General features: G+C 41.8%; 2 protein-coding genes across 6 annotated transcripts; both read left to right on the top strand.

Annotated features, from left to right (window-relative positions):
* Positions 1-585: 585 nt before the first annotated feature.
* Positions 586-6,731, top strand: dcaf12 (DDB1 and CUL4 associated factor 12). The gene is made up of 9 exons (XM_049019306.1): positions 586-1,038; positions 2,305-2,613; positions 2,877-3,146; positions 3,426-3,486; positions 3,670-3,863; positions 4,167-4,232; positions 4,872-5,034; positions 5,119-5,297; positions 5,443-6,731. The coding sequence occupies exons 1-9, from the start codon at positions 979-981 to the stop codon at positions 5,599-5,601; spliced, it is 1,461 nt and encodes a 486-aa protein (XP_048875263.1). The 5' UTR covers positions 586-978; the 3' UTR covers positions 5,602-6,731.
* Positions 6,732-7,591: 860 nt separating this feature from the next.
* Positions 7,592-25,397, top strand: ubap2a (ubiquitin associated protein 2a). 5 transcript variants are annotated; one of them, XM_049019299.1, is made up of 27 exons: positions 7,592-7,749; positions 11,940-12,075; positions 12,365-12,442; positions 12,626-12,736; positions 13,105-13,261; positions 13,678-13,732; positions 14,001-14,065; positions 14,257-14,309; positions 14,435-14,505; positions 14,670-14,835; positions 15,852-16,059; positions 17,792-18,078; positions 18,288-18,481; positions 19,196-19,361; positions 19,498-19,537; positions 21,125-21,260; positions 21,558-21,606; positions 22,080-22,239; positions 22,565-22,656; positions 22,938-22,988; positions 23,197-23,278; positions 23,446-23,778; positions 24,183-24,290; positions 24,475-24,536; positions 24,618-24,809; positions 24,950-25,039; positions 25,173-25,397. In XM_049019299.1, exons 2-26 carry the CDS (start codon positions 11,986-11,988, stop codon positions 25,025-25,027), a joined length of 3,084 nt encoding a protein of 1,027 aa, XP_048875256.1. In that variant the 5' UTR covers positions 7,592-7,749; positions 11,940-11,985; the 3' UTR covers positions 25,028-25,039; positions 25,173-25,397. The 5 variants fall into 5 exon arrangements, with proteins under 5 accessions (XP_048875256.1, XP_048875255.1, XP_048875259.1 ...); XM_049019298.1 differs by having other exon boundaries at positions 25,212-25,397; XM_049019302.1 differs by having other exon boundaries at positions 24,633-24,809; positions 25,212-25,397.
* The last annotated feature ends 410 nt before the right edge of the window (positions 25,398-25,807 follow it).

Genomic DNA, 25,807 nt, shown 5'->3' on the forward strand with positions numbered 1-25,807 from the left:
ATTAAATGAAGTGCTATGTTATGATTCTTCTGATACCTCTGAAATGTGTGTCGTGGATTGTAACCTTTTACAAGAAAATATCGTCCACCCCTTCAGTTTCTAATGACACAGAAACCTCTGTTCCTTCAGTACCTCTCAAAACACGTGGTAGTGATAAAAGCTCATTTACTGTTTTGCTACTATGTCAGTCCACATTGTTATTCCAGGGGCCTGTAACACTGATCAGGTTTCATGCTTTGCCAGATTACTTGTTGGATTTAACGTAGCCCAAGCTAAATGTAAGTGAACTAAGTTAAAGTAAATTTAAACTGGGGTACCTTAAATCCGACAAGTTATCTGACTAAGCAAGAAATCAGGCTATATACTGACACGAGAGAATTTCTATTAGTTTGAGTAGCAGAAATTTAAGACTGATAATGTGGGTACCATACAATGGTTTAGCATACACGAATATGATTTTTGCTTTTAAATTAACATGCTTGATTTTTGAAACGTGAGTCATTCTGGTAAAATACGGAAGACTATCTTAAGAGGTTTACCCTGTTTTAGTTTTAGTCACGTGACGCTGGTCTAATTCTAACGTGATTTCTGTAACGGATATCAGAGTTTGGGAATAAAGCAGACTTTCAGTTATTTGGATCTCGATTTCTGTTGATGCTTGAATTGATCTCCCCGCCTGCACATGGCTCGTAGTTATTGGATTGCGGCTGAATTGGGCAAAAATGCGGCGAACCTGAGCTACTCCGAATATCACCCATTAGCTTGGCAGAATATGCGCGTTTACCGGGGCTTGTTTGCGTGACGACGATGGGAGGGGAACAATCGTACTTCCGGCAGCACTGTGCCTTTCCAACCTTTTCGGGTCGTCGCGCTGTTCTGCGATCCAAGCAGTAAACATTACAAATATCCGTTATATGACACAGTACCAGACGTCTTTGTTACCCTCAATGTGGGTACGGGAAATCTGTGTGTCTGACTATGGCAAGAAGAGCAGTTAGCAGGAAGAGGAAAGCCGGGGAGCCCAAAGAACAACAACAGGTAGGGGGTTAAAGACCGTGTCATGGGATCGGGTGTCCTTCGGGCTGTGCCGCGTGTTTTTGTATTTCCTCCGGAGGGTCTCGATCGCACAAACGCACACAGGCTCGGTGATCGCAGCCACCCTAAACGCAGCAGTAGTAGGCCAAAGCCCCACAGCCTCAATGCTGCATCTATACGACTAAACGATAAAGCAGGCGATCAAGCAGACCTACTACATTATTGTTGTTATTATTTGGGGGAAAATACTCTTCTAGGTACAGGAAGCTGCCGTTATAATATAGGCCCCAAGGAGCCAAACTACACACTCAGGGGGCGAATCAATCCCATTATTATAGCAAGTTTTCCATCCCGCTGCCACATATTCTCTTACGCACAAAGATGGGTGTAGCGAACCGGAGTGGGATTAACTCCCTAGTCCTAGGTGATCTGTTGTGGAAATTGACAGCGTTTGTGATATATTGGTATAGTTTTCATATGTCAACTGTAGCTAACTTAACAGTGAATCAGCCTGCTAACTTTCCTTTGCTTACGTGAAAAGTACCAAATTAGGATCTTTAGTTGCGCTTAATAGTCGTATTCGAGGCGTATTCGTAACGTCACGTAATTGACATCTTCTCCCTAAAAGTGCTTTATTTTAGTGCTGCTTTTTACATTGTCTAACTGATTAATATCAAGGCGACACACACGGTTCTTGCGAAGCATACAGCTGGTTTCCCTTCTGCTCGATCTTCTTTGCGCTGTTGAATAAATTGTATAAATGTGAATTGGCGTTCAAAATGGAAGCGTGATACTATTACTTAGTACTGTAGACCACCTTATTTAATAGTTTTGAAACCTTTGTAATATAGTATCGAACTTTGGATTGTTGGCCTACCCCAAAAATGAACTAATGAGTTGTCATTTATTAATGAAAATTAAGTGAAATATTAGTTTCCATTTGTATATGTTGCATACATAGTGAGGAAAGTGAAATATTGGTTTTTTATACATATAGTGTTTTAATAATCATATATTGGTGTTAATAATCAATGTGCTGATGAAGTGTGCATTGATGTGAAACAAAGTTTTAAACTACCCTGTATTTATTAGGGGTCATAGCACTAGCTACGTGCTTCATCCTTATTTTTTTGTATTTGTTATTTAAACTTGAAATGCTGTATTTGAATGGACACTCCCTGGGAAAAACTCTTACTCTGGAAAAAATCGTGACGCAAACAATGTTTTTATAGAAAGGGATTCAGTGTTTTTTTTCTCCCCTCTACTCAGCCGGGCTGCTGCCCCTCTTCCAGCAAGCGTGTCCGTGTATCTGCATCGTCGCCCTCGTCATCCTCCACATTCGGCTGGCGCCCCTGGAGCGAGCGGAGCTCTGTGGTGCGTGTGCTTCTGGGCCGCGGGACGCGTGCACACAGACAGCAGCATGAGCGTCTCCTGGAGCGCAGCCTGCGTGGCGTCGTCGCTGGCCGGCTGCCTGGGATCCTGCGTGAGCAGGAGTTTTCCCTCGGACACCTCAACAAAGTGTTCGCCTCCCAGTGGCTCAATCATAGGCAGGTGGTGTGTGGAACCAAGTGCAACACGGTAAGTGTAGTGCAAATGTCGGTACTTGGAGGGCCTAGCTTTCTGTGCATGGGGGTATTGTTTGCATACTTTTGGGTGTGTGTGTGTGTATGTGTGTGTAATTCTTGAGTAGATACACAGAAGGGTTGAGTAGAATTCTTTAAAATTTGTAAAAGGAATAGATGTTGCACTTCCATGTTTTGATGTTACAGCAGCTTTGATGAGCATTGCCAGCCCATGTTTTGGCCAGTGGCTTAAGTGCTGTCCCCTCTGCTTCCCCAAAGCTCTTCGTTGTGGATGTTCAGACGGGGCAGATCACCCGGATTCCCATGCTGAAGGACAGGCAGGCCCATGCTGCAGGGGGTGGAGCAGGCCTGCCCGTTTATGACGTAGCTCCCATGTCGGGCTCTGCACCGGCTCTAGATCAGCAGAGCTGTGGCATTCATGCCATTGAAGTAAATCCCTCGGGCACCCTGCTGGCTACAGGTGGAGACAACCCCAACAGCCTGGCTGTGTACCGCTTGCCTACCTTGGACCCTGTCTGTGTGGGAGATGTCAGTCTTTCTTCATTCCTATTCTTTTTATGTAAATGTTAAATGTTGTAGATTTAAGCCATTATATGTTTAACTTTGCACTGTTGATTAAAATGAGATGTAGCTTTATTACCATGAGTTTGAACAAATTGTACAAATGAGAAGGGAGAATGAATATTGGTGCTTTTCCACTGCTGCCAAGTACCGAGCCATACAGCGCAGTTCCCGTTTGCCTCATTTTTCCATTTCAGAGATTTCTAGAACAGTGGCTAGTTAGTTATTTATTTTTTGGTTTCATAGGATGGGCACAATGACTGGATCTTCTCCATTGCTTGGATAAGTGATACTTTAGCTGTTTCAGGTGAGTTTGTACTAAACTGACCAGAGCTACAATGGCTCAGCTTCTGTTGGGACCTGAGGCCCCCCGACTCTCTTTTGATATCTAGTAATTAATTCTTATTCTTAAAGTAACTATCTGTGTACTTTTAAGTGTGGCAAACTCAAGTGGAACATCTGGCATCTTTTAAATAACCGTCTTTCTCAGGCTCCCGAGATGGATCCATGGGTTTGTGGGAGGTGTCTGAGGAGGTGGTCAGCCGGGCGGAGAGGAGGCAGGAAGCAGAAGGAATCCCAGGTTATGTGCACATCTGCCACCGTGCCCTAGAGGACATCCCCAAAGAATACACTAACCCATACAACTGCAAAGTCAGAGCACTGGCTTTCAACAGTAACCGCAAGGTTAGCATCCACTCTGGAACCCGTTTATTTGTAAACCGGAATTCTCGCTATTCCTGAAGAGCCATGGAATGGAGGTGTTTATTTCAAGTAATATCTCTTGAATACTTTCTAAAATTATTTGGTGTCTGTCTATGCCTCCCAAAAGCATAGCATCCAAAATGGATTTCCAGAGCACACAGAATGAGATTTCATTAATTCTACAGCTGTAATTAATAACCGAATCATGCCACCATTTTGGCAACTTCGACATGTTTTTCCTCTGAATATGCCCTGGCTGACTGCCTGAGGGTTTTTCTGTTTCAGGAGCTGGGTGCCGTGTCTCTGGATGGCTACTTCCACTTGTGGAAAGCAGAACACAGTTTGTACAAGGTGAGTGTTCTAGAGTGTTTTCGAAGTTGCTTTAAATCAAAGTTTGTCAATTGTGGTAAAATTTATTTTGAACGTTTGATAACACTTTACTTAAGGCCATGTTTTTAGGCATTTATAAACATATTGATAATGCATTATAATGCGTTCATTAAGCATTACTAACCTGGCTATAAATATTTACTAAAAGGCACAAGACAGTATAGCCATGTTTATTATGCATTATGACTGCCTTATGAAGCTCTAATCTATAATGCACTATAGATACTTAAATAAGGCAGTACAAAGCAACATTTGCTTATACCGACCATTATAATGCATTATGAAGTTACCTATAGTGCATTATAGATGAGAGCTTCATAAAGCATTCATAATGCACCATACACATGCCTATAATGTTATGCCTTTTGATAAATATTTATGCCATGTTTGTAATGCTTCATTAATGCATTATTATTATTATTAAAAATATGGCCTTCCGTAAAGTTACTGAACGTTTTTATAAGAAAAATAAAGATCAGTAAAACGTTTGACGTTAACGCTGCTACTTTTTCCTGGTTAAGTAGAAGCTGTTAAGCTAGGGTGTGACCGCCACTTGGACATGACCGCTGCTTAATGACCTGCTGATCCGCGTTCTTACAGCTGCTGTCAACTAAGCTGCCCCAGTGCAAAGAGAACGTGTGCCTAGCATACGGGCAGGAATGGTCGCTGTACGCTGTGGGCTCCCAAGCTCACGTGTCCTTCCTCGATCCCCGGCAGCCGCCTCACAACGTGAAGTCCGTCAGCTCACGGGAACGTGACAGCGGCAAGTACAAAAAGGCGTACACGTACATCTCCTTCTCGTATGATGCTGCGTGCAGTTTTGTAATGCACGCTGTGTTTTGTGCAGGCACCCGGTCGGTCAGCTTCTATGAGCACATAGTGACTGTGGGAACCGGCCATGGCTTCCTGTTGTTCTTCGATATCCGGGCCCAGAGGTTCCTGGAGGACCCGTCCAGCTCGGGCTGTGGATACCGACAGTGTCCAGGGGAGGGAATCCTTAGGCTTACTACTGGCAAGGGCTGGCTGGTTAGTGCTTCACAAAGTGACATTGTGTGCTCTACACTTGTTAGTTGAAATGAACTCGGAACAGTGGTAAGGGATCAGCCATTTACTAAGTGCCAGTCCCCGGCCTGCATGCAGTAAACTTGCCTCCTGTCTCTCTTATCCACAGAATCATGATGACACATGGAGAAGCTACTTCTCTGACATCAGCTCCTTCCCCAATGCGGTGTACACACATTGCTATGACTCGTCGGGCACCAAGCTCTTTGTGGCAGGGGGGCCACTGTGCTCAGGCCTATATGGGAACTATGCTGGACTGTGGAGCTAGAAGGCAGGGGAGTGCCGCCCTCTCCCAAATCCCCAAACAAAAAACAAAAGCTGCACTTTTCCAGTGCAGTGACTGCAAGTGGAGCATCCACCAATATCCATCAAGTGACCTCCCCGACCTTGAAGGAAAATGGGGGGAGCTATCACCACATCTGATTAGATCATGGGATCTCTGATCTCTTCCACACCTAGTTTGCTTATTTATTTTAAACCCTCTTCCCTCCCTTTGTCCTCTGCCAAAGGTTCGTGTCTCACCAAAATAGCTATACATACGTTTTATTTTTAATAGAAAAACAGCATATAATGTATTTGAGTGTTTTATTTTGCGGACAGGGCTGTGATGAAGGAGGAACAGTGACAGACGGCAGACTAAAACAGCACGTTTTCTAGATTGATATTGCCAGGCACTGCCATCTTCTTTTGTGTAGTAAGGTCTTTGTAAACCTGCTTGGTTTGCCTATATAGATGAAATGTATGTATGTGTTTCATTTCTTCATCTTTGACGAACAGCATTAGCTTTACTAAGGTACCTTAAGAAGCAAACCTATGTAACTCATGCCCTACCAGCGAGGAGGACTCTGGGTGGGGGTCAAAATGAAGTGTTAAATAAATTTCTAGATGTGAAAGGAATTTCATGAATAATGTTGCTCTTAATGTTAATTGTGGTAGGAATCTATGCCATTTTTAAAAACACTTCTGTGTTTGTGTTTGGCATCTGAATCATGTTCAGTCTTAGACAGTTTTATATGATTCATAGTATAGGGATATAAACTACTCTATACTTTGTATGTATCCCTAAGGGAAAATTCAAATATACACTAGTACAGATAGAGGGACCTTAGCTTCTGATGTAAATATCATTTAGGAATATTTTTGAAGTCATTCATTGGCAACCAGAATATGCACATTAGGTGTTGATACTGAGATCAGAAAAAAAGCCAATTTGACGTGGTAAACTTTCATTTGGGTATTTTTGCAATTATTGTGGATAGAAAATAACTTAAAGTTTGGGTGTAATTGACCTTTGATGTCTGACACAACTTACAGTTAGAAAGTGTTTCTCACATGTCATATCAGCTTTTTACTTATTCTTATGTGCAATTTAACATCAATAAATCATTATTCATAGTATTTTAAGTCATTTTTTTTATTACTTTGCACTGGAATAAAAATCTATGTGAGTAGAATTATATAAGCGTTTTAATCTACTTGTTCTTGAAAGACTAATACAACATTTAATTATTTCCTTAGCTGAAGAATGGCAACACTTTAAAAACTGCTGTATTCTACAACATTTAACATTTTTTATTTCTTATATTTGTGTGTGTTGGAGTGGCCTGGACACTTTGGTTGCACAATATAATTTACTTAACGTCCGGTTAATGTATTTAGTTTTGTTGGGAGTTCATGTTAGTTGAATCTATGAAGCTCTGTCCTATTACATATATGTCTTATACAAATCACTGAAACACCACATGAGTGTGAGCCATGCCACACTCTGCCGTCCAAGGAGTCCCCACTGAAACACCGTGTGATAATCACATCTTCATAATTCCTCTTGTTTTTGCACTGCCACAATTTCAGTGGTCTAAAATATAGTCCGATATTCAACCTTCTACATCCAGAACTAGTAGGATGAGTGCCTGAGTACCGATAGAATTTTTGTCTAGACTCCAAGTTGACAGTGAGCATTATTGCAATGCATTTTTATTTGATCAGTGTGATTCAACATGCTTTTTTTGCATCAACGACTTCTGTCATCAGTTTACTTCCATGCAGTCTGGGCTAAACATGAGTGAATGTGGATAAAGTCCTTTTAACCCGGGGTTAAATCTGACAAGTTAGCCAGAATTATAAACTCTTCCGAGAGATTACACTGCTCAGCTTCCCAGGGATGGCCTATGCCAGGGAACTGCAGAGGATGGTCAGTCAAATGACCAAAGTCAAACATTAATCCAAGAGGAGCATTGCAAATTCCATACTGGCTCGCAGGGCACAGCACACTTTAATAACTGCAAGGCAAGCACGCCATACACTCGCGAGGAGCGCCGGCTTGAATGCCGTCCGGCGCGCTCGACAGTGAGAGGTTACAGCTCGCGGGCAGTCACGTGACGCGCTGTGCCGCTGGCTGAGGGGGTGCGATTAGCAGGTAAAAAAAACAAACAAACAAAAATCCGAACCTTTGTGAAACACAAATAAATACAATATATCCTGTGATTTCAGGTTTCGTAGTTGTTATACGAGATATGAAACTGTGAAGTGGCCACGTACTGGCTAGTACTTTTATGGTATCGATAAAGAGCTGTCGTCTTATTGTGTCGTCAGTTGCAGTTGCGGGTTTATTCTCGTTTTAGCTAACTATAGTTGCCTGGCTATCAAGCTTTACGTTAACACTGTACACTGAGCGTTGTGTGACAGTTTCGGTCAAAAAATTATATTACCCTGAAGTATCGTCTTTTGACTTATTATGTAGATGGCCACGTAATCAGCTTATCATTTACACTGGAGACCCGGTCGAGTGATTTTTGGCTTTTTTTGTTTCGTTCATGTTTGTCTGCAATAACATCCATAACACAAGTATGAACATTAGCTAATGTTTATTTAGAGAAAGAGTTTTAAGAGGACCGCGAAGATGTCTTATTAGCATGCTATTTTGCTCTGGGTCGGACATACTTATGGTGTTAGAACAGCGAAGTCGGGGGAATAACGCTTGTCTGGGTTCTTCAAATGAAGATAATTGAATGTAATATTTTTCAGATAAGCATGTTGTTAAAGTAATTATGCTGTTATGCAGACCATAAAAATCTGTATAAAATAAGGCTTTAGTGTGTGCTTATTCGAAAGGTTCAAGTGCTTTCATTTTTAAAATTACAGACCTTCTTTAATTAATCAGCATTTTAAAATATAGACCTACTGTTCTTTAGTAAAGAGGTGGGTTTTGATTGGGCCCTCACATAGTCTTGTCACATGTCAGGCAAGTTGAGTGTTGTTATTGACCGGGACGTTACAAATGATTAATCGGAATGCAAAACGTTCGTTTCGTGGACCTGTTAACGTTGTGGTCTCATTTATCGTTTATATGCTGCCCTTTTGTCATAATATCGATTTATATTTATTTTTTGGTCCCAGGATAAATAAATACGGCTTACATATAAAATTATGTCCTGGCTACAGGAGTACCGACACTGCCTGTCAGAAATTATTACCACTTTTATTCTCTTTTAACTTGCTATTTGAAGGAAAAACTTTAACTACTGAACGAACGCATGATGGTGGTTTGTCCGTTAGAAAGTGTACCCTTAAAGTCTGATTTAAAGGATGGTTGCAATTTAGTGCGCAGTCCCCTTGTGCCGCCATCTTGGTGCATTGTTGGGCATGGTCATAGAGTACTCCGGTCATGCTAAAGCAAATAAGTGAAGAATTGCCTTATCATCACACCATTCATATTCATTACTCTGCATATGGTGATGTGAAATAACATTATGTAAATGTTACATAAGAGCAAATTTAAAAGCAAACAATATAAAGAGAAAACGGATATTAATGGATGGCGCCCATACACAGCGAAAGTAAAATGGCTGTGAGCTGCTCACTGTCCAATATTACTGGTATGCTTTGCACTGCATTGTGCATATCTTTAAATTATGTAAATAAATATGTTCATTTGTGTATTTATGCTAATAGAAAAATGTTGTAAGGTTTGCTGTGTAACATCTGTGGAATGCATGTGATTTGTTAGCGTGTAACCATGAGTGTCGTGTAAGTTGTTGGCTGTGGTGCTGCTAGTATTACACCAATATTGGTTGTTAATAAAGAGCATAACCTCCATTTTAAAAGAGGTGTCATTTCCTTTATTAAAATGAATCATGCACTTGCCACAATACATAAATTTGCCCTATTTATGTGGGTCTGTTGTGTCGAAAACATGCTCCCTCTTGAGTTGTGGTGTGACATAGAATGGGCAATGTGGTGGCTTCCTTTTAAGTATGTGGCAGATTGTTCGTGCCAGCCTGTTCGATTTCATTTTGTCTGGACAACGTTTGAAGTATACGGCCACCTTAAAGAGGGAGAAAAGGGAAGGGGGCCAGGCACTAAGGATATGAAACGATGGATCTTCCGGGGCCTCTACCCTCTGCTGCTCAGCAAAATTCTTATCCTCAGCTATACTATTTAACCCTTTGTACTTTTAATTGGTACTGTGCAGTTATTACTAAATACATATAAAATGCGAAATATGAAGATTAATTGGTATGCATTATACTTCATAGTCTAGTGCTTAAAACAAAAGTTGTGTGAGATCTTACATTTATTTTTTTTTCTCTTCCCATGTTCCCCTCCTACTCTGTAGATTTTTTATGAAAATATGGGACAAATTCTGCATTATCATGGATCATTTAATTTTACAATTCGGGAGGGTCTGCACACCACAACTGACAAACTATTAAAACTCATTAATAGTGTAGGTTACTTCATCTAAAAATTAGTTACTTGTCTGAAATTGTGGATTACTGATAATATCATCATTTCCCCCAGCTGTAGTGCTGTGCATTACCTTATCTAATTGTAGTACCCTCGGTAACTCTAGTTATGCAAAATACCAGCTGCTTAAAGTTTCACTCATTATAATGATAGTAAAAGTTTTATAACTTTTCTACTGCACAATGGGGCTTGCATGTATGATTTTGATCAGCGCCAGAGAGGAAGCTACCCTTGAGGAACTGAGGAATGTTTTTATATGTGCTTACATATAGGTTTTTATATTTTTTGCTTGTCTTGTCATTAGCCAGCATATAACAAGTATTACATTTATACTTGGTACTTTTGTCCAAAATGGCTTGCAAATAACAAAGGTCAGCAGCCTATTTACTTGGTAAATGAAATAAATATTTACAGTACTTCTGTTGTCTTTTGACATGAGTCACTTGTCCAAGTGCACAATATAATTTCCACACATTGTAAAGTTATTAGGGTCCTAGTTATACTGCCCATAGAACTGGAGAGTTGAAATCAAATAGAAAAAAGAAGATCTGGTGAAAGGGCTTGAACAGTTGCTTGGTTGTCCTGGTTTCGAATTATTGTCTGTTTATGTACACAGTCCCTGTCTACTGTATTTGCGGTGTATTAGAGAGCGACATGAAATGTTACTGAACTGTAAGGAGACACCAGTAAAGTCCCCTGCAGGACCTAAATTTAAGTCCGGCGAGCAACAAGTAATGTTATAGTGTTACAAATGAGCATGTTGTTGACTATGATACTAGTTTAAACCCTCTGCCCAAAGCTCTTTCTCTCACTGATGGAAGCTAAGCACTGTGCAGGCTTGTAAAACTCTCTGCATTCAATGTTGTATAATAATTTTTTTAGCAAATAAATATATTTACAAAGTAGATACCTAATCTGTTTTTGATAGGGTTGTAAATCATTGGGCCCAAGGAGATTCGATTATTTAGGGCACTGGAAATCTTTATCATGATTTAATTTGTCAGTTATTCAATTATTTTGATAGCCTAAATTCAAACCTTTTTAACTTCACTGAAATAGCTTCAGAAATATAACCAGGGGAACTTAATTACACATTAATAATGAAAGACAAAAAAAGCGGATTCTCAGAACATGCATTTTTATTATTATTATTACTACACAGGGAGAACAAACCAGTGCCATTTGTCAAAAATGCCAGCATCTGACCTGTACAGGAAAACACAAACATGTAAAGGAAGTACTATCACTTTCATGTAGGCTGACTAGTGGAGCATTGATATGGAAATTTGCCAGCAGTGAAATTTGCCGAGAATGCCACAACAAATTAGCAGATTGATGTTACATCATATTTTTATTCTGTGGAAAAGAGAGATCAGTTTGCGGACCAGACATGATAATGTGATAGCATCTCTAATTGCTACCACAGCTAGTGAAAAGAATAACTTTTTTGCACAAAGAAATAGGGACATTTCCTGAAAAATATTGTGCTGTAAGAGTTTCTTATGTTTTAGAGGGAATGTTCTGCCCTACAAACCATGGCAAGTTTCCCAGGAAGAGGTTGTAGGGTAACGATTTAGTAGCATTTCCTTCATGAATATTAATTAGAGTTCCCCGCCATACTACATTTCAGAAACTCACATTCTAGCGTTGCTACCTGCAGCATGTTATAACAAGAGCGTGCAACTCAGAAGTTCGGAGTATGTTTAATGAAACTAATTTTTGCCCACAAAAATCACCTATTCTGATGTTACAGATCAATGCAATTGAATCACTGCCTTAATCATTGATTAATCATGATGCCTCAATGCTACATTAATAACCCTGACTTTCAGACCTTATTCTTTTCCCCCTGTCTCATAGATTTTTCTATTTTGTACATACGCCATTTTGTATATACTGTACGGCGATGACCTCATTAGGCGATCGATCTTGGGGCCCTCGGGACAAAGTTTTGCCCACAGTGACACAAGCTTCACAGACTCAGAGACAGATTCAGGTAAATGGTGAGGTAATTTACACGTGACGTCTGGCACCCAACAAGGGTTTCTTTTCAGCTGGCAGTTCTTTGACTTGATCTCGGCAGATCTTAGTGTCCGTCTGCTAAAATGTTCTTTGATTGATAGGTTTCTGGTCTATCTGAACATGTAAGCAGTTATCACTCTAGTGGTTAACAGCCACTGAATGTGCACATACCGTAGAGTGTCATTATCTGGTTTAAGTGTTCGTCCAATAGTGTTAGACAGGATCTGTATCAGTGACCTCACCCATTCCCACTGTCCCTCCAGGCCACAGCAGAACAGATCAGGCTGGCCCAGATGATCTATGACACAAATGATGCAGATTTTGAGGACAAAATCAAACAGGTTAATAAGGCAATTATGGTTCTAGTGTGAAGTTCTTGAGAAACTGGTAACATTACATAGTGAACCTGTTGTAATTCTTTTCCTAGTAATATGTTTTATATGGTTTCAGTGTACATTTGACCGATTGACCCTGTTTGAGCAGGTTGTAAAAGATTTGTGCTCATAGCTGGTGTTGTTGCACAGCTGATGGAGGTCACAGGAAAGAACCAAGACGAGTGTGTGTTAGCACTACATGACTGCAAGGAAGACATTATCAAAGCCATCAACTTCCTTCTGGAAGGGAGCTCAGATGTGGTAAGCAAGTGAGAGAAATTTAATGGATGAGATAAAGACTTTTAGATAGGATTTACCAAGGTGTGGGTGTAGTTTCTGCACGAGAGCTCACTCTCATGCTTAAGGATGTGTGGTGCATGATTTCTCAAATTCATCTTTTATTAGTTGAATGTAGAATTATTGAGAAGATAGTAAATGAGCTGGGATTTCTGGGACAAATCAAAATGCATTTTATATAACCAGTGTGGTCCTTGTCCTTGAGTGCCATTCATGACCACGCTGTTGGATAGACAATGCATGAGTCATTTTTTATTTTGGAAACTACAAATGAAAAAGCTGTGATTCTCTGCTCTGTCCGCCTCCCTCTTCCCCGGTTTTCTCCTGTTCAGACTTCATGGGAGACTGTGGGACGGAGGCGTGTCCCTGGGAAGGAAAGCTCCTCTACAGAGAACAAGGAGAACCGGGAGAAGAGGATGGACAAGGAGGCCCCACGGGGTCGTGGGGAGGCAAACAGGAGAGGCAGGGGGGCCAACCACAGCCAGGAGGGTAAGGCTGAGTGTAAAATGCAGAAGAAATCAAAACTGTGGCTCCACAGGGTTCCAGACTGCTGCCATTTAGTCACATTTTGCAACCCTTTTTGGAGACAGTGCAACTAAATTTTGCATCTAGGTGCACTGGTGATTTGAAAATATGCCCCTCATTTATCCATGTTCATGACTCTGTGTTTGTAGGAGCAGGCTGTTGTAAAGTGAACATGTAGTATACAGACGCTCCTCTACTTATGAACTTTCAACTTCCGAACTTTCAACCTCTATGAATGTAGAGGACTGTAAGTCCAAATTGTGTCCATTGGGCTCCCGGTTCCTGTCCGCAACATCAGTGTTTCATATTGCAACAATTTGACACATTAACTAACTCTCTTCCTGTCTCTCTCTCTTTCCCTCTCCCCCTGTCTTGGGGAGGTCGCGGACGGGGTTCAGCCCGTGTGGGCAGCCGCTTTTCTGCACAGAGAATGGGGTGAGTGTGGGGGGTGAGGTGGGTTGGGTCAGGTCATGCTTTCATTTAAATGCTGGTTTGCTTCAGCCTTGTTTTTTTTTCATTTTGTGCATGAATGGGAAAATGTGGTGTTATATGCTGACTGCCTGCCTGTGAAATGGTAGCTATCAGCATGCAAGCTCCATGTGCCAGGCGTAGCATTTCCAAACTTAAAAATAAAGATCAAGTCTTGATTGGTCTGTTTTTCACAGCAGATAATGAGTCTTTCTGTTCCCGTGCATCTGTACAGGACATTTAACCCAGCCGACTATACCCCAGACTCAGCCAAAAGGCAGGTGGAGACACAAGGCACAGGTGAGTGCTTGCTGTATATCCTAAAGGCGAAGGCACTGCTGAAGTACTGATGCCGAGAGTGGAAGCATCGACAAGCTGGTTTAATTGCACCAGTTTTATATAGCATATGAATTTTTAAATGAAACACATTTGCAAAGCTGAGGCTGGCTGTGTGAATCTGCTTCCTGAGTCAGCTTCCGGCCCCTTTTTAGGATCATGGCAAAACCCGTTGGATGACTGGGCTGTGGAGGACTGGAATGAAGATGTGAGTGTGTGAGCCTGCCATGAGAGGCTGGCATCTTCTTACTGTCATGATACACGTGATGTAGGTCACTGTGTCACAGCAGCACCTCAGCATCCAATAAGAAGGCTTCCTTTCTCCTGTGTCAGCTGTCTGAGACCAAAGTGTTCACTGCATCTTCTGTACCTGTGACTGAGCACCACGCCACTGCTGCACAGAGGTGACTACAGCTGTGTGAGCTTTGTGCACTTTCATTATGTTCAGTCTGTATTCTTGGATTGTGGATAATGGTTTTCTGGTATAACTGCTGTATATGTATTTTAACGGGTAGGCCTGATTTTTCTCCTGAAGAGGGTCATCATTGTACCTCTGTGTCTCTTTTAGTCTGGATCTGGCCTCTCTGCTTAAGAAGCCAAATGGAGAGCTGGAGCTGGACAGCACAGAGCCCCACTCCCCCCAGGCCTTGGGCCATAGCCTGGTGTTTACCAACTCACATCATCAGCCGCCCCCCAATGGAGGCCCTGCCCTCAGTTATGCACATGCTGCCCTGGTGAGAGTTGTAGTTTAGTGGAAATGCACACGCTGTCATGGTGAAAAGCGGGGCTCAGTGGAAATGCACACGCTCACCTCGTGAGAGGCGTAGCTGAGTGGAAATGCAGATAATCCGTAACCAGCCCTAAACCATAAGTAACCAAATTACAAGACTTTGATATTTTTAGATTTCTATAAAAAAAATTCCTCTTGTGAGAACTGAAAAAACGATCAAAATAGCAGGTTTTTATTACAATGTAATATAGTCATTATCCACACACACAGCAGGGCCACATTCCCAGAATTCACATCCCCAGCACAGTGGAGGTGTGAATCAACAGTGCTACTCTCTGAGCCTCTCAATTTATTAATAAATAATTATTCTATTCTCAAATAAAACACTTGTTTATAGTATGGATGTAAGCTTTGCCACAATATAATTTGATTTCGATTTTTCAAGGCAGCGATTTTATATTTGCCGATATTTGAAATGTTACTGAAATGCGATATGCTTCGACTGAGTAATACATGATCTATATCAATACAGTGAAACATAAGCTGATTTTAGTCTAATTTATTTGAATTCAAAAAGACAAGAAGAAGTGTTTAATATGCACCAAAATTACATGTCAAAAACTGCACGTTTGTATTTTTAACAACAATAAACTATTTCTGGATATGCATAGGAAAAAAGATGTGAAAATCTATTAATTCTACTGTGATGTGTTGGTCTCTACTAAGGTAAGTCTCTAGATTGCTTTATGTGACAAATTTTTCACAGATTTTTTCGGCAGCGCTTTGGCGTATCAAAATGGTTTCATGATATGAATCGATATTTCTTAATTGAGTCGTTACTATTGTATCGTGGCCTTAACAATCGACATTTCAATTAGAATAGATGAATTGTAAAGCCCCTAGTAAATAGGAAGAAGCCAAAAGAAAAACAAAAGTAAGACTCTAAAGTGCTAAACTAAAACACTAGGGATGCCAGTTTAGTATCTCCTCTAACCTTCAAACATTTCCATGTCTTCTCAGTCCTCTGTCTTGGGTGTGAGCTTAAGGGATGTTGATGTGCCAAAGCTGAGTCCTTCAGCCGCAGTGCAGACTTTGGAGCAGATGAAGGAGGTGGGGCCAAATCCTTGCCAGCCCACCAGCAGCACTGCCATAGACTCTGTAGCGTCACATGGACGTGGGGCCTCAAGTTCCAGCTCTTCGTTCCAACCTGTGGCTGCCCAGTTCAGTAGTGAGTGCTGGAACATAACCTATGATGTTTCCTTTCATAAGTCTGTTTCACATAAATGCTCCCTTTATTTATATATGCAGATTCATTTATTTTAATGGTTGCCTACTCTGGCATGATCTTGTTCAAAGTGTAATACTTGCTTTTTCTTTAATAACCAATCCAATAATTCTAGAAACTGGAGGACTGGGGATTAGATGGTGTGAGGGGTGACGGGGTTTTCCAGGGAATAAGTTGTTTTAATTTTGACAGCATGTTACCTATTTAATCTTCCTTTTGTAAGCAAGATTATAGGATAAGTTGTTCATAATCAACAGATTTGAAGTCATGGCTGTTTTGATGTGTTTCATTTAGGATCTAAACCCCGTCACAGTACGGATCCTTTTATAACAGTCTTAAACATTTGTCTAAATGTTAATTGGCTCAGCATCTGTTCTTGTGCCTATGATACACTTAAGGACCTAATTGCAGATATCAACACTGTGGACCAAAACATACTTTTCGGCAGACTATAAAACTGTGTAGGGCATTCTGGAGCAATCTTTAACTGGCACAGGTTGTGCTTGGAAGATTGTGACTGCCTTGCAAAACAATTATCTGCTTAAATGAAAACTCAACAGGGATGCATACAAATTTACTGAAGACTTGAGTCAGTCCTCCAAATTAGTGTCATTGTAAAACTACAATATTCTAGAAATCACAGACTTGGAACGACTAACTTCTCTTGCAATGGCCGAAAGGGTTATTATGCCTTTGGTCTTTATCTGGACGACCTGCTGTCACAGGGTTTCGCTCACCATCTTGCAGAGTAATTGGGAGCGCAGCCAGATAAATAGGGCTTGTCAGATAATTAAGGAAATTAGCACCAGATGCCAGATTAACACTAATAACTGGGAGGTGTCAGACAGTGTTCTCCAATTTTGATCAGAGTTCTACTTCAAATTTTTCATTTAAGTATTTTTCTATTGTGCTTTAGAATATATTTAAATGATGAAATACGCTTAAAAAACTGCCCTTCTATTCCAGTTACGATGACTTCAAATATGTGTAAGCAGTGATTTTAAAAATTAGGAAATTGTAGGTTGATCTCTAAATTTGATCTTCACTGTAAATAAATAACTGTAGCTATGTGGATGACACCCAAATCCCCAGGACACTTAGGGGTAGGTGCGCACAACGCTGTACATTTTACATGTGAAATAGGATTTACAGATTTTTCCATTTAATCGTGTAAAGACTATATTTGCCTTGAAGAATTTTATGTGCTGTTTCAAATAGTACGTCATGCAGCACTTCTTTATGCAGCGTGTAGTTAGAGTATGGAATAGTCTTCCTGTTAGTGTAGTGCAAGCTAAAACCTTGTTTTCCTTTAAATCAGAACTAGATAAGATTTTAACAACCCTCAGCTATTGAGTTCTCCCCAAACAAGTTTTCCAACTTTCCTGCACTTATGGTTTTCTGGTGAGCTCAGGCCTTTTGAGTTTTTTTTCTGATTAAGCTTTTATTTTTTATCATATTATAATTTTATTTTCCCTTATATATATATATATATATATATATATATATATATATATATATATATATATATATATATATATATATATATATATTTTTTTTTGTATGTTTATCTTTTATGCAATGTACATTTTATCTTTTAATCTACAGTTAAAAGACTTTAAATTCCCTGTATGTTTGAAAGGTGCTATATGGACAACCTTGCTTTGCCTTGTTTCAGGGGACTTTGGGACCCAGCCAGAGCCTTCCCTGGTCTTGAGTCAGCTGACACACGGGCAGCAGGATGTCGGCTCTTGCACAAAGCCCAGTGCCTCGGCACAGCTAGCTAGTCCATCCATCCACGTCGTCCCTTCCACCCTGGAGTCCTCTAAACCCAGAGATTCGGAGGGATCTTCCTCTAGTGGCAGGTTTGACCCCTTGACCACCTGTGTGCTCGAGTCCCAGGTCTGCTCTACACAACAGAGGCAGGCAAAGATACAGAAACGCAAGATACCTCCAGCATCAAAGGTACCTAACGTCTGTCACTATTAGTGTTTATGGTCTAACCTGCCTACATGCCAATGTGCTGTTAAATCTTTATATTGTAAGACCTGTAAAATGTAATCACCTTTCCAGTATTCTTTAGGCCTGAAGTTCATTTACAGGCAGCTGTGTTATGCCTGGTGATGCCAGTCAGACCTTCAGGATGCTGAAGGTTGATTATCTCGCTCTAACAGATTCCTGTATCAGCAGTTGAGATGCCCGGTTTGGCTGATGTCTCTGGGCTCAATGTGCAGTTTGGAGCTCTGGATTTTGCCTCAGAACCAGCGTTACCGGTGCAGATCCAGCCAGAAAATGGTCCCAACAGCAGCGTCCCAGAAGCGGCACCAGCACCACATGCTCAGAACCTGCACCTGAGACCCCCCATCAGGTAGGTGTGCTGGTGATTTGGGGGTTTGGCTGATGGCATGGTGTAGTTTATTGTCTTCAATGTAAAGTACTTCATACTTGAAGAATCTGTCTAGGCACTCAGTTTCAGAAAGGGGAAGGGATAATAATCATTTTATATATAACGATAAGCCAAAAGATTATGGCGATCTCCATGTGATGCAAATAATGTTGTGTGAAGATCTGGAGTATTAGATGGTAATTTAACATTCAATACTCATATTCTGCAAGGGTATGTTTTTATATCGCTTTGGCAAGTCTTGTTGATCCAACACCCTGTCAGCAGTTCATGGTTTTTCCCTTCTCAGACCACTCTCAGAAGGTACTCACCACCGCTACCCATGAGCCCCACATTTGCCTTGCTGTGCTGGAGATCCTCTCACCCATTCATCTGTCCGTAATGATTTGGCTGTTGTCATAGTTAATCTGATCTGTACCCCTGCTCATTTCTCCTGCGTTCGACATGTTGACTATGAGTATCGAATGCTATCTTACTGTATAATATATCCCAGACCCTGAGCACCATTTTACAAGACAGTCAACATTATTCACATCACGTGATTGTGGTTACATTGTTTTGGCTTATTGGTGCATATCATTAGTATTAGGTAGATACAGATTCTTGCTGTGTGTGTTGTTCTGCCTGCTCTCACTGCGACTTAGGGTTCCCCCCTCCCCATCTCGATTTTCACTCCAGTTATCACCAGCCTCCTGTGTCTCTGTGTGATCTTCCCTCTCCCACCCTGAGAAGTTCTGGACCTGTGTACTCTCCCCCCTTCACCCCTGGTTTTGAGGGGAGCCTGCCCCCCGATTCCCGCCCGGCCTACCCCCACAGCCCGGACCCCAACCCCTCTGTTGTCTCGGTGAGTCCTGGGTGGAATGACTGAAATAAGGGGGTGAGCTTTGTTTGTTTGTTTGTCTGTTTTACTTTTTTAAAGGTGAAAATAGGGAAATAGTATGTGATGGGGAAAATTTTTGAAATTTTATTTTTTTTGATAGAATGTATGTCATGGTGCCAAGACGTCACCCGCAGCAGACTGTAAGTACACCATTAGAAAAATGCCTGTATGGCTGATGCTTTTAACTTGCCAAGTTAACCTGTGTATTTGCTATATTTCCTGGATTCTCGGAATTACACATGGTTTTGTGACTGACGCAGATACTTCAGTTGTTAAAACAATAACTCAAAAACTGCTTGATGGATCTTCAGACTTTGCAGAGGCATGAGTGATGAAGTAGAACTGATTAAATTTTTAGATCAATTGCCCCAAAACTGAAGCAGCACCGCATAGTAATAGCAAAGCAAAGGGCAGTTTTGATATTTCCTGTTAAGATGGTAACTCAAAAAGCTATTTTTCAATACATGCAGAGGCATTTTATGGGTCCCAAACTGGAACTTTTTAAATTTTGATACAGATTTCCCACAAACTGAAGCAATATCACTTAATGGCAGCAAAGGGAATGGTGAAAGCAGATGACATTAGATCTTGTAAATATGATGTGAAAATGTATTTGATGGATCTTATTATTGCTTCAAAAGAAAAACTGCACTTGCTTTCATTTTCAAACATATTGCCCCAAAAAGGAAGCAAGCAGTGCTGTGTGGTAGCAAAAAAAGGAAATGGCAGCTATAGAAGAAACTTGGTCTTATGAACACAGTATCTCAAAAAGTATTATACAGGTCTTGTTAAAACTTTGCAGGTACACTGTAAGGCAACAAATTGTAAGTAGTTAAATTTTGAGAGAGGAAAAAAGGGTAGTTTCAGATATTTTATCCCATTACGACATTAACTCAAATAATATCTGACAAATTTTTTTTAACCATAGCAGACATGTTGTAGGAATGAAGATCTGGACTTGATCAAATCGAGATAAATCGCATCAAAATTAAGCAGTGCCACTTAGTGATAGCAAAGAGAAGACCAGCTCAGACACTTGATTTTGTCTGCATGATAACTCAAAAATTATTTGGCCGATTTTTTTCACAGTGAAGAAGGACTGGTCATGAAAAGACATTTCTTCTCCTCTTTATGGAAATGTTTTGTATTCCATAGACATGATATTGAGCAAATGCAAGTGATTTGTTGCCACCGCTTTGTGTCTTTTGGCACAACTCATGGCCACACCATCAACTTATTTGGCAGTAAGTTGGTAGATAATAAGTTCTATTTGGGTATCGACTTCATTTTCAACTCCTAAATATCTCGAAACTTCGCAATGTCAACTTTTTCCAATATTGTTCAGCTCTTAAGTGCAGTATTAAGACTTAGATGACCATAATACCTAATTTGCACCATAGAATTAATTGAAGCTTTGTTTAATCTAGTGCCAGGTATTGCAGAATAACACCAAGTTGGACTGGAACACAGTATTACAAAGATTTTAGCAAATACGTTTACCGTGCATCTGTTATATACTGTTATGGCACAGAGAATTATAATCATAATCATAACTAGTTGTTCCTGCAGTATCCACCTTGCCTTTTGATACCTGAGCTCCAAATGGCCCTGATTTAATAAATCCTGCTTCTCCAGCTTCATGCTGCATGTTCTCTCAGATCACCACTGCACTGTTTGTAGTCGATTGACCGTTATGATTTACTGGCATCCTCTGTGTTCCCTCCCAGCTCTACCCAGCACTACCACCCCCAAAGCAGACTGTCCCTCTCAGGTTCCTTCCAGTGGTACAGCTGCCCCCTTGGTGCCCACAGACAGCAGCATGCTGCCCGTCCGGATTCCTGAAGCACTGGCTGACCACAGCAGGTGGGCAGCGACACAGCATACTTGCGCTGTTCTATGCAGAATCTGTCTCAGATGGGCTTTGGTTAGTACTGAATGCCTTTTGAGTAAGAACTTATTTTTCTGTGATTTTTCTTTCCTTTTCTGTGTGTGAGTAGAAATTTTATTTGACCTGTTAATTTTCAGTAGTGAAATATATCTTCTTTCATTTGTCTGTAGTGGTTGCTGAACTTTGCAGCATGAATGATATTTGACATGCCAGAGCGGATTGGTGGGGGGGTTTATGAACCACAGCAACTTTTCCTCATCTTTCTCCTTTAGTGCCATGTTAAATGGAAGTTCTTCCAGCTGTGCCTCCTCCTCTGTAACAGTGAGTCTGTTTTGTTACATGAAAGCACTTAATAGTTCACATCAGTGTTCCATATGTATATAAATATATATATACACACACATATGGTACAGACTCTGAGATCTGGCACCTGACTAGTGCTGGAAACGGGATTTTGATGATAAACGGATCAGATACTCACTCCTGTGAGCCTGTAAATGACAGAGCAAATTTAAGGTCTATTTTGAGTGTCCTTTAGTATATGTGCTGAGACACAGTACTTCCTAGTGCAAATTCACATTTTTCCTTGTCATTGAAATTTAGTGATGGGAAACACAGTCATTATTTTGTTGTAGTTAAGCGCAATATAAAACTATTTAAAAAGTAAATTCTTTCAGTAGAAACACACAATAGGTGTCCATGTTTGAAATGTGCTACTGTGGTGAATGTGTGAGATGTTGCTCTTTGAACCTGTAATTGTGTCATAGCTCCTCTCTCCTGTCCTGCCCCCATAGAACTCCAGTGTGGACACCCCAAACTGCCTGCCCCTCCTATCAGGGTCAGACCCTGGGGCTGTCAGTGGTTGGGCCGTGGGCTCAGGCGGCCTCGGTCTGATTGGAAACAGGGCAGCCGTGCCTTCAATGTGTCGCACTGCACCACTGCCACCATCATCAAGTAAGACAGCGACTGCAAGAATGAGTCGCACGCCAAAATCAACTCAGTTTCAAGGGAAAATGCAGAACAGTTTCGGGTTGTGTTGATGTGTATACTTGTGGATACATCCCTTCATTTGAGTCTTGGTGCTCGGTTGATGGAGAAATCTTGACAGGGACTAGATCGAAGCTACCAGCTGCTAAGCGCAGGGGAAACTATCTGCAGTACTTTTGTTGCACTTTAAACATGAAGGAACAGCATGAAGTTTGTTCATTTGCACCTTTAAATAAACACTGTAGTAGATATTTTGCTGGTGTAATCAGTGGATCTTCTACTTCCCCCACAGATAAAGCCCCCCCAAACCTCACACAGGGGGTGTCACCGCTGCTTACCAGTCAGTACATCGTAGGCCCAGGGGGGCTTCTTCCTGCATACCCGGTAAGAGATCAACATGCGATAATGGTTTGGATTTTAACTCAGCTCGACGCAAGGATGTCACACTACCAGAAATTTAACTGCCAGTATCAGTACCAGTGAAATTGCATGCAGAAATAGTCAGTACTGCAGAGAAATGGATACCATCACGGTAACACATCAACTTGGTACCGAAGTATTGGTTCTTGTGACATCCCTAGCATTTAGCTCTGTGCTGTGTAGTGCCTTTACATAACTCTGTGACACGCAGTGTATGTTCAGTGTATGTTCCTCATGTCCCTAAGCAGATCTATGGCTATGAAGACCTCCATGTACTACAGTCCCGACTCTCCATGGTAAGGAAACCCACCCAGCAGCAGGATGCTCTCTGAGTCTCACTTCGTGGGCCACTTAAGCAATCCATGCTTTACCTGCTAGCTGCAGTAACTTGCTTAGGGTGAGCTTGTGTGTTTAAGTTGTTGAGTTTTGTTGCCGGCTTAGTGACGGACAGGGATGGGTAAGTAATATGTGATTGAAATGAAACTAACATGCCCATCTCTTCAGGAGTACTATGGGATGGCTTTTCCAAACCCTACTGTGCCGCTTTCGAGCAGAGATGGAAATCTACCCAATAGCTCTTGTTCAGGTAATACCACCTGAAAACACTTATTTGATTTTCTCTATTTGTGAAGGGACTTGTGCACTTCCTTTCTCGTGTTCACTTCCTGTCTCGTGTTCACTTCCTGTCTCGTGTTCACTTCCTGTCCCGGGTTCACTTACTGACATTATGCTTTTCCTTCCTCACTGTGACAGGTGAAGAAACAAAGTTTGGGAGGGCTGACTCGCCAGCCCCGGCCTCCACCATGTTGACACCCCTCCCTCCACAGCCAGCACCTCCTCCCCAGAACCAGCCGCAGAACCAGAGCCATCAGCAGCCTCACCACAGCTCCCAGCAGACCTTTCTCAACCCAGCCCTACCCCCTGGTTACAGCTACCCGGGCCTACCTTACTACCCCAGTATGGCAGGGGTCCCCGGCACCTTCCAATACGGCCCCACCGTGTTTGTGCCTCCTGCCTCGGCCAAGCAGCAGGGAGTGGGGCTCGGGGGGGCCTCCGGGCCTTTGCAGCAGCATTCGTACGGCTCAGGTGAGCGCACCCCCCTACCACCACTCTTGTTGGTAATACAGGTATCATGACTGGAAGAACAGACTGACTGCACAATCGACCTAGCAAAAACACTGTTGAGAGCTTAACTTTTTTTTAAGGGCTGAAGTTTGGAGAAATCCTCCTGACAGATGACACGATTGTTATACTGTGATGGGCCCTGTCAGTGCTAAGGTTTACTTTCAGCTACACTGATAACAGTGTTTTTATACAGAATGGCTTACATTGCATTGTGCTGTTAAATGTGCAAAATGTGAACATTTATTTCTAATCATTTTTATCATGCTTCTAATCAGTCTGATTTTCCATGTTTTAATCGTGGGTGGGGGTCATGTTAAAATTGAACTTTTTTGTTGAAATGCTTCTCCCCACCCCCTACCCCCAAGGGTATGACAATCTGACGCAGGGCCCCCCAGGCACAGGGGAGTACAATAAAGGATACAATGGTCTCTCCCAGGCACAGGCAAAATGTTCTGCTGCAGGTTCAGGAAAAGGTAAGGCATGTTCACATTGTCATGCTATAGCTTCCTGACCCAGTAAAAACTACGAGGGAAATCTGTCTCTGTCCTCACTGCACTGTCTGCGCAGAAGAGGACAGAAAGTTAGAAAACTGCAGATTCTGCTCCCTCAGATGAGGAAAATGCTGCTTCTGCACCCTCTTCCTTTTCTCTGTTGCAGTCATCTCTGTGACATCCAGCTCTGGTGCAGCCGACAGTAGTGGTTCAGTTTATAAGACCCAGGTGAGAGCTACGGCAATCCAGCCATGGCATAGCATTGATAGTCTCCTTATGTAGATCCCGACACCATCATTTTTGAACCAGGCCTTTGATGGGCAGGGTTTCCACACTGGGACAACGCCACCGTTCAGTCTGCCATCGGCACTGGGCAGTTCTGGGCCCCTGAATCCAGGGGGAGGCCCAGGTTATACTCCAGCCCCCTTCCTCCACATCCTCCCAGCGCACCAGCAACCCCAGGGCCACCTGCTGCACCATTCTCTGACGCAGGACAACCAGGTGGGCTTCCGACCCTTTGCTTTGAACCTACACTCACCAGCAGAATCTAAATTCCTATGTTTCAGGTTTTCACAGTATTTTGAAATGCTAGGGAATTCATGGTATGCTGTTAATAGTGTTTATTATTCCTTTATAAACAGGGTAGTCAACGCACCCAGTCCAACATGTCCCAGGCCACCAAGGCTACCTATGGAAGCTCCCCTTACTGGGGCAACTGAGACATGGCAAAGGTAGGAACATAGCTGCTGCCCCCATTTTACCTCCAACCAGAGCCTATTCCAGCTGATTATGACCATTTTGTCTTGCTTCACAAATTACCACCCTTCTTCCATTGGTTTTAAAATATGCATTTATGTACTGCAGGTAGAACATGAAATGTGATTCCTGTATTTTGTGCTGAAGGGTATTTTTATGAAGAACCAGCCCATGACAGGCATTGTGACTGGAAGGACAGTCTGACTACACAACTGACCAAGCAGGAACACCACTGGGAGCTTCACTTTTTTCTATGGACTGAAGTTAAGAATAATATTCCTGGTGGATGACATGCCTCCCTTATGGTCGCTCACCAATAAAAGTTGAGCTGTTCCTTGTCCCTTATTTTATAATCACTCAATGGCAATGTGCTGGGAACCACAAAATGATTCCAGCTCTCATATCACGAACCCAACTAAACTCAATTTGAAAGTTTAAATCTGATATGTGTAGTGTATTGGGACCTGAAATGATCCTCGTCCTCAGATGCCTCACATGAAAGTCGACTCATTATTCATCCCCAGAGGGACACCTTCACCTATCCAGTCTTGCCCTCTGTCACAGTACCACAACATAGAATTAGCATTTGAGGTTTGAGATTTAAGGATCCAACGGTGGAGACCACCAGCAGAGGATCAGAACCAGCAACCTTCTGATCTAACCCAGTAGGCCACACACTGCTCCATACCAGTTCTTTGAAGGATCTTTTGGTGAAAGATTCAGCTACCGAGGCATTTTGCATC

The sequence above is a fragment of the Brienomyrus brachyistius genome, chromosome 7 (genome assembly GCF_023856365.1).
Source record: "Brienomyrus brachyistius isolate T26 chromosome 7, BBRACH_0.4, whole genome shotgun sequence".
Taxonomy (NCBI): Eukaryota; Metazoa; Chordata; class Actinopteri; order Osteoglossiformes; family Mormyridae; genus Brienomyrus; species Brienomyrus brachyistius.

Coding starts and splice junctions, on each gene's coding strand:
- ubap2a (XM_049019299.1), top strand. CDS start 11,986: ATGACCTCATTAGGCGATCGATCTTGGGGCCCTCGGGACAAAGTTTTG. Junction 12,737..13,104: donor TGGAAGGGAGCTCAGATGTG/GTAAGCAAGTGA, acceptor TCTCCTGTTCAG/ACTTCATGGGAGACTGTGGG. Junction 16,060..17,791: donor TGTGGCTGCCCAGTTCAGTA/GTGAGTGCTGGA, acceptor GCCTTGTTTCAG/GGGACTTTGGGACCCAGCCA.
- dcaf12 (XM_049019306.1), top strand. CDS start 979: ATGGCAAGAAGAGCAGTTAGCAGGAAGAGGAAAGCCGGGGAGCCCAAA. Junction 2,614..2,876: donor GTGGAACCAAGTGCAACACG/GTAAGTGTAGTG, acceptor GCTTCCCCAAAG/CTCTTCGTTGTGGATGTTCA. Junction 4,233..4,871: donor CAGAACACAGTTTGTACAAG/GTGAGTGTTCTA, acceptor GCGTTCTTACAG/CTGCTGTCAACTAAGCTGCC.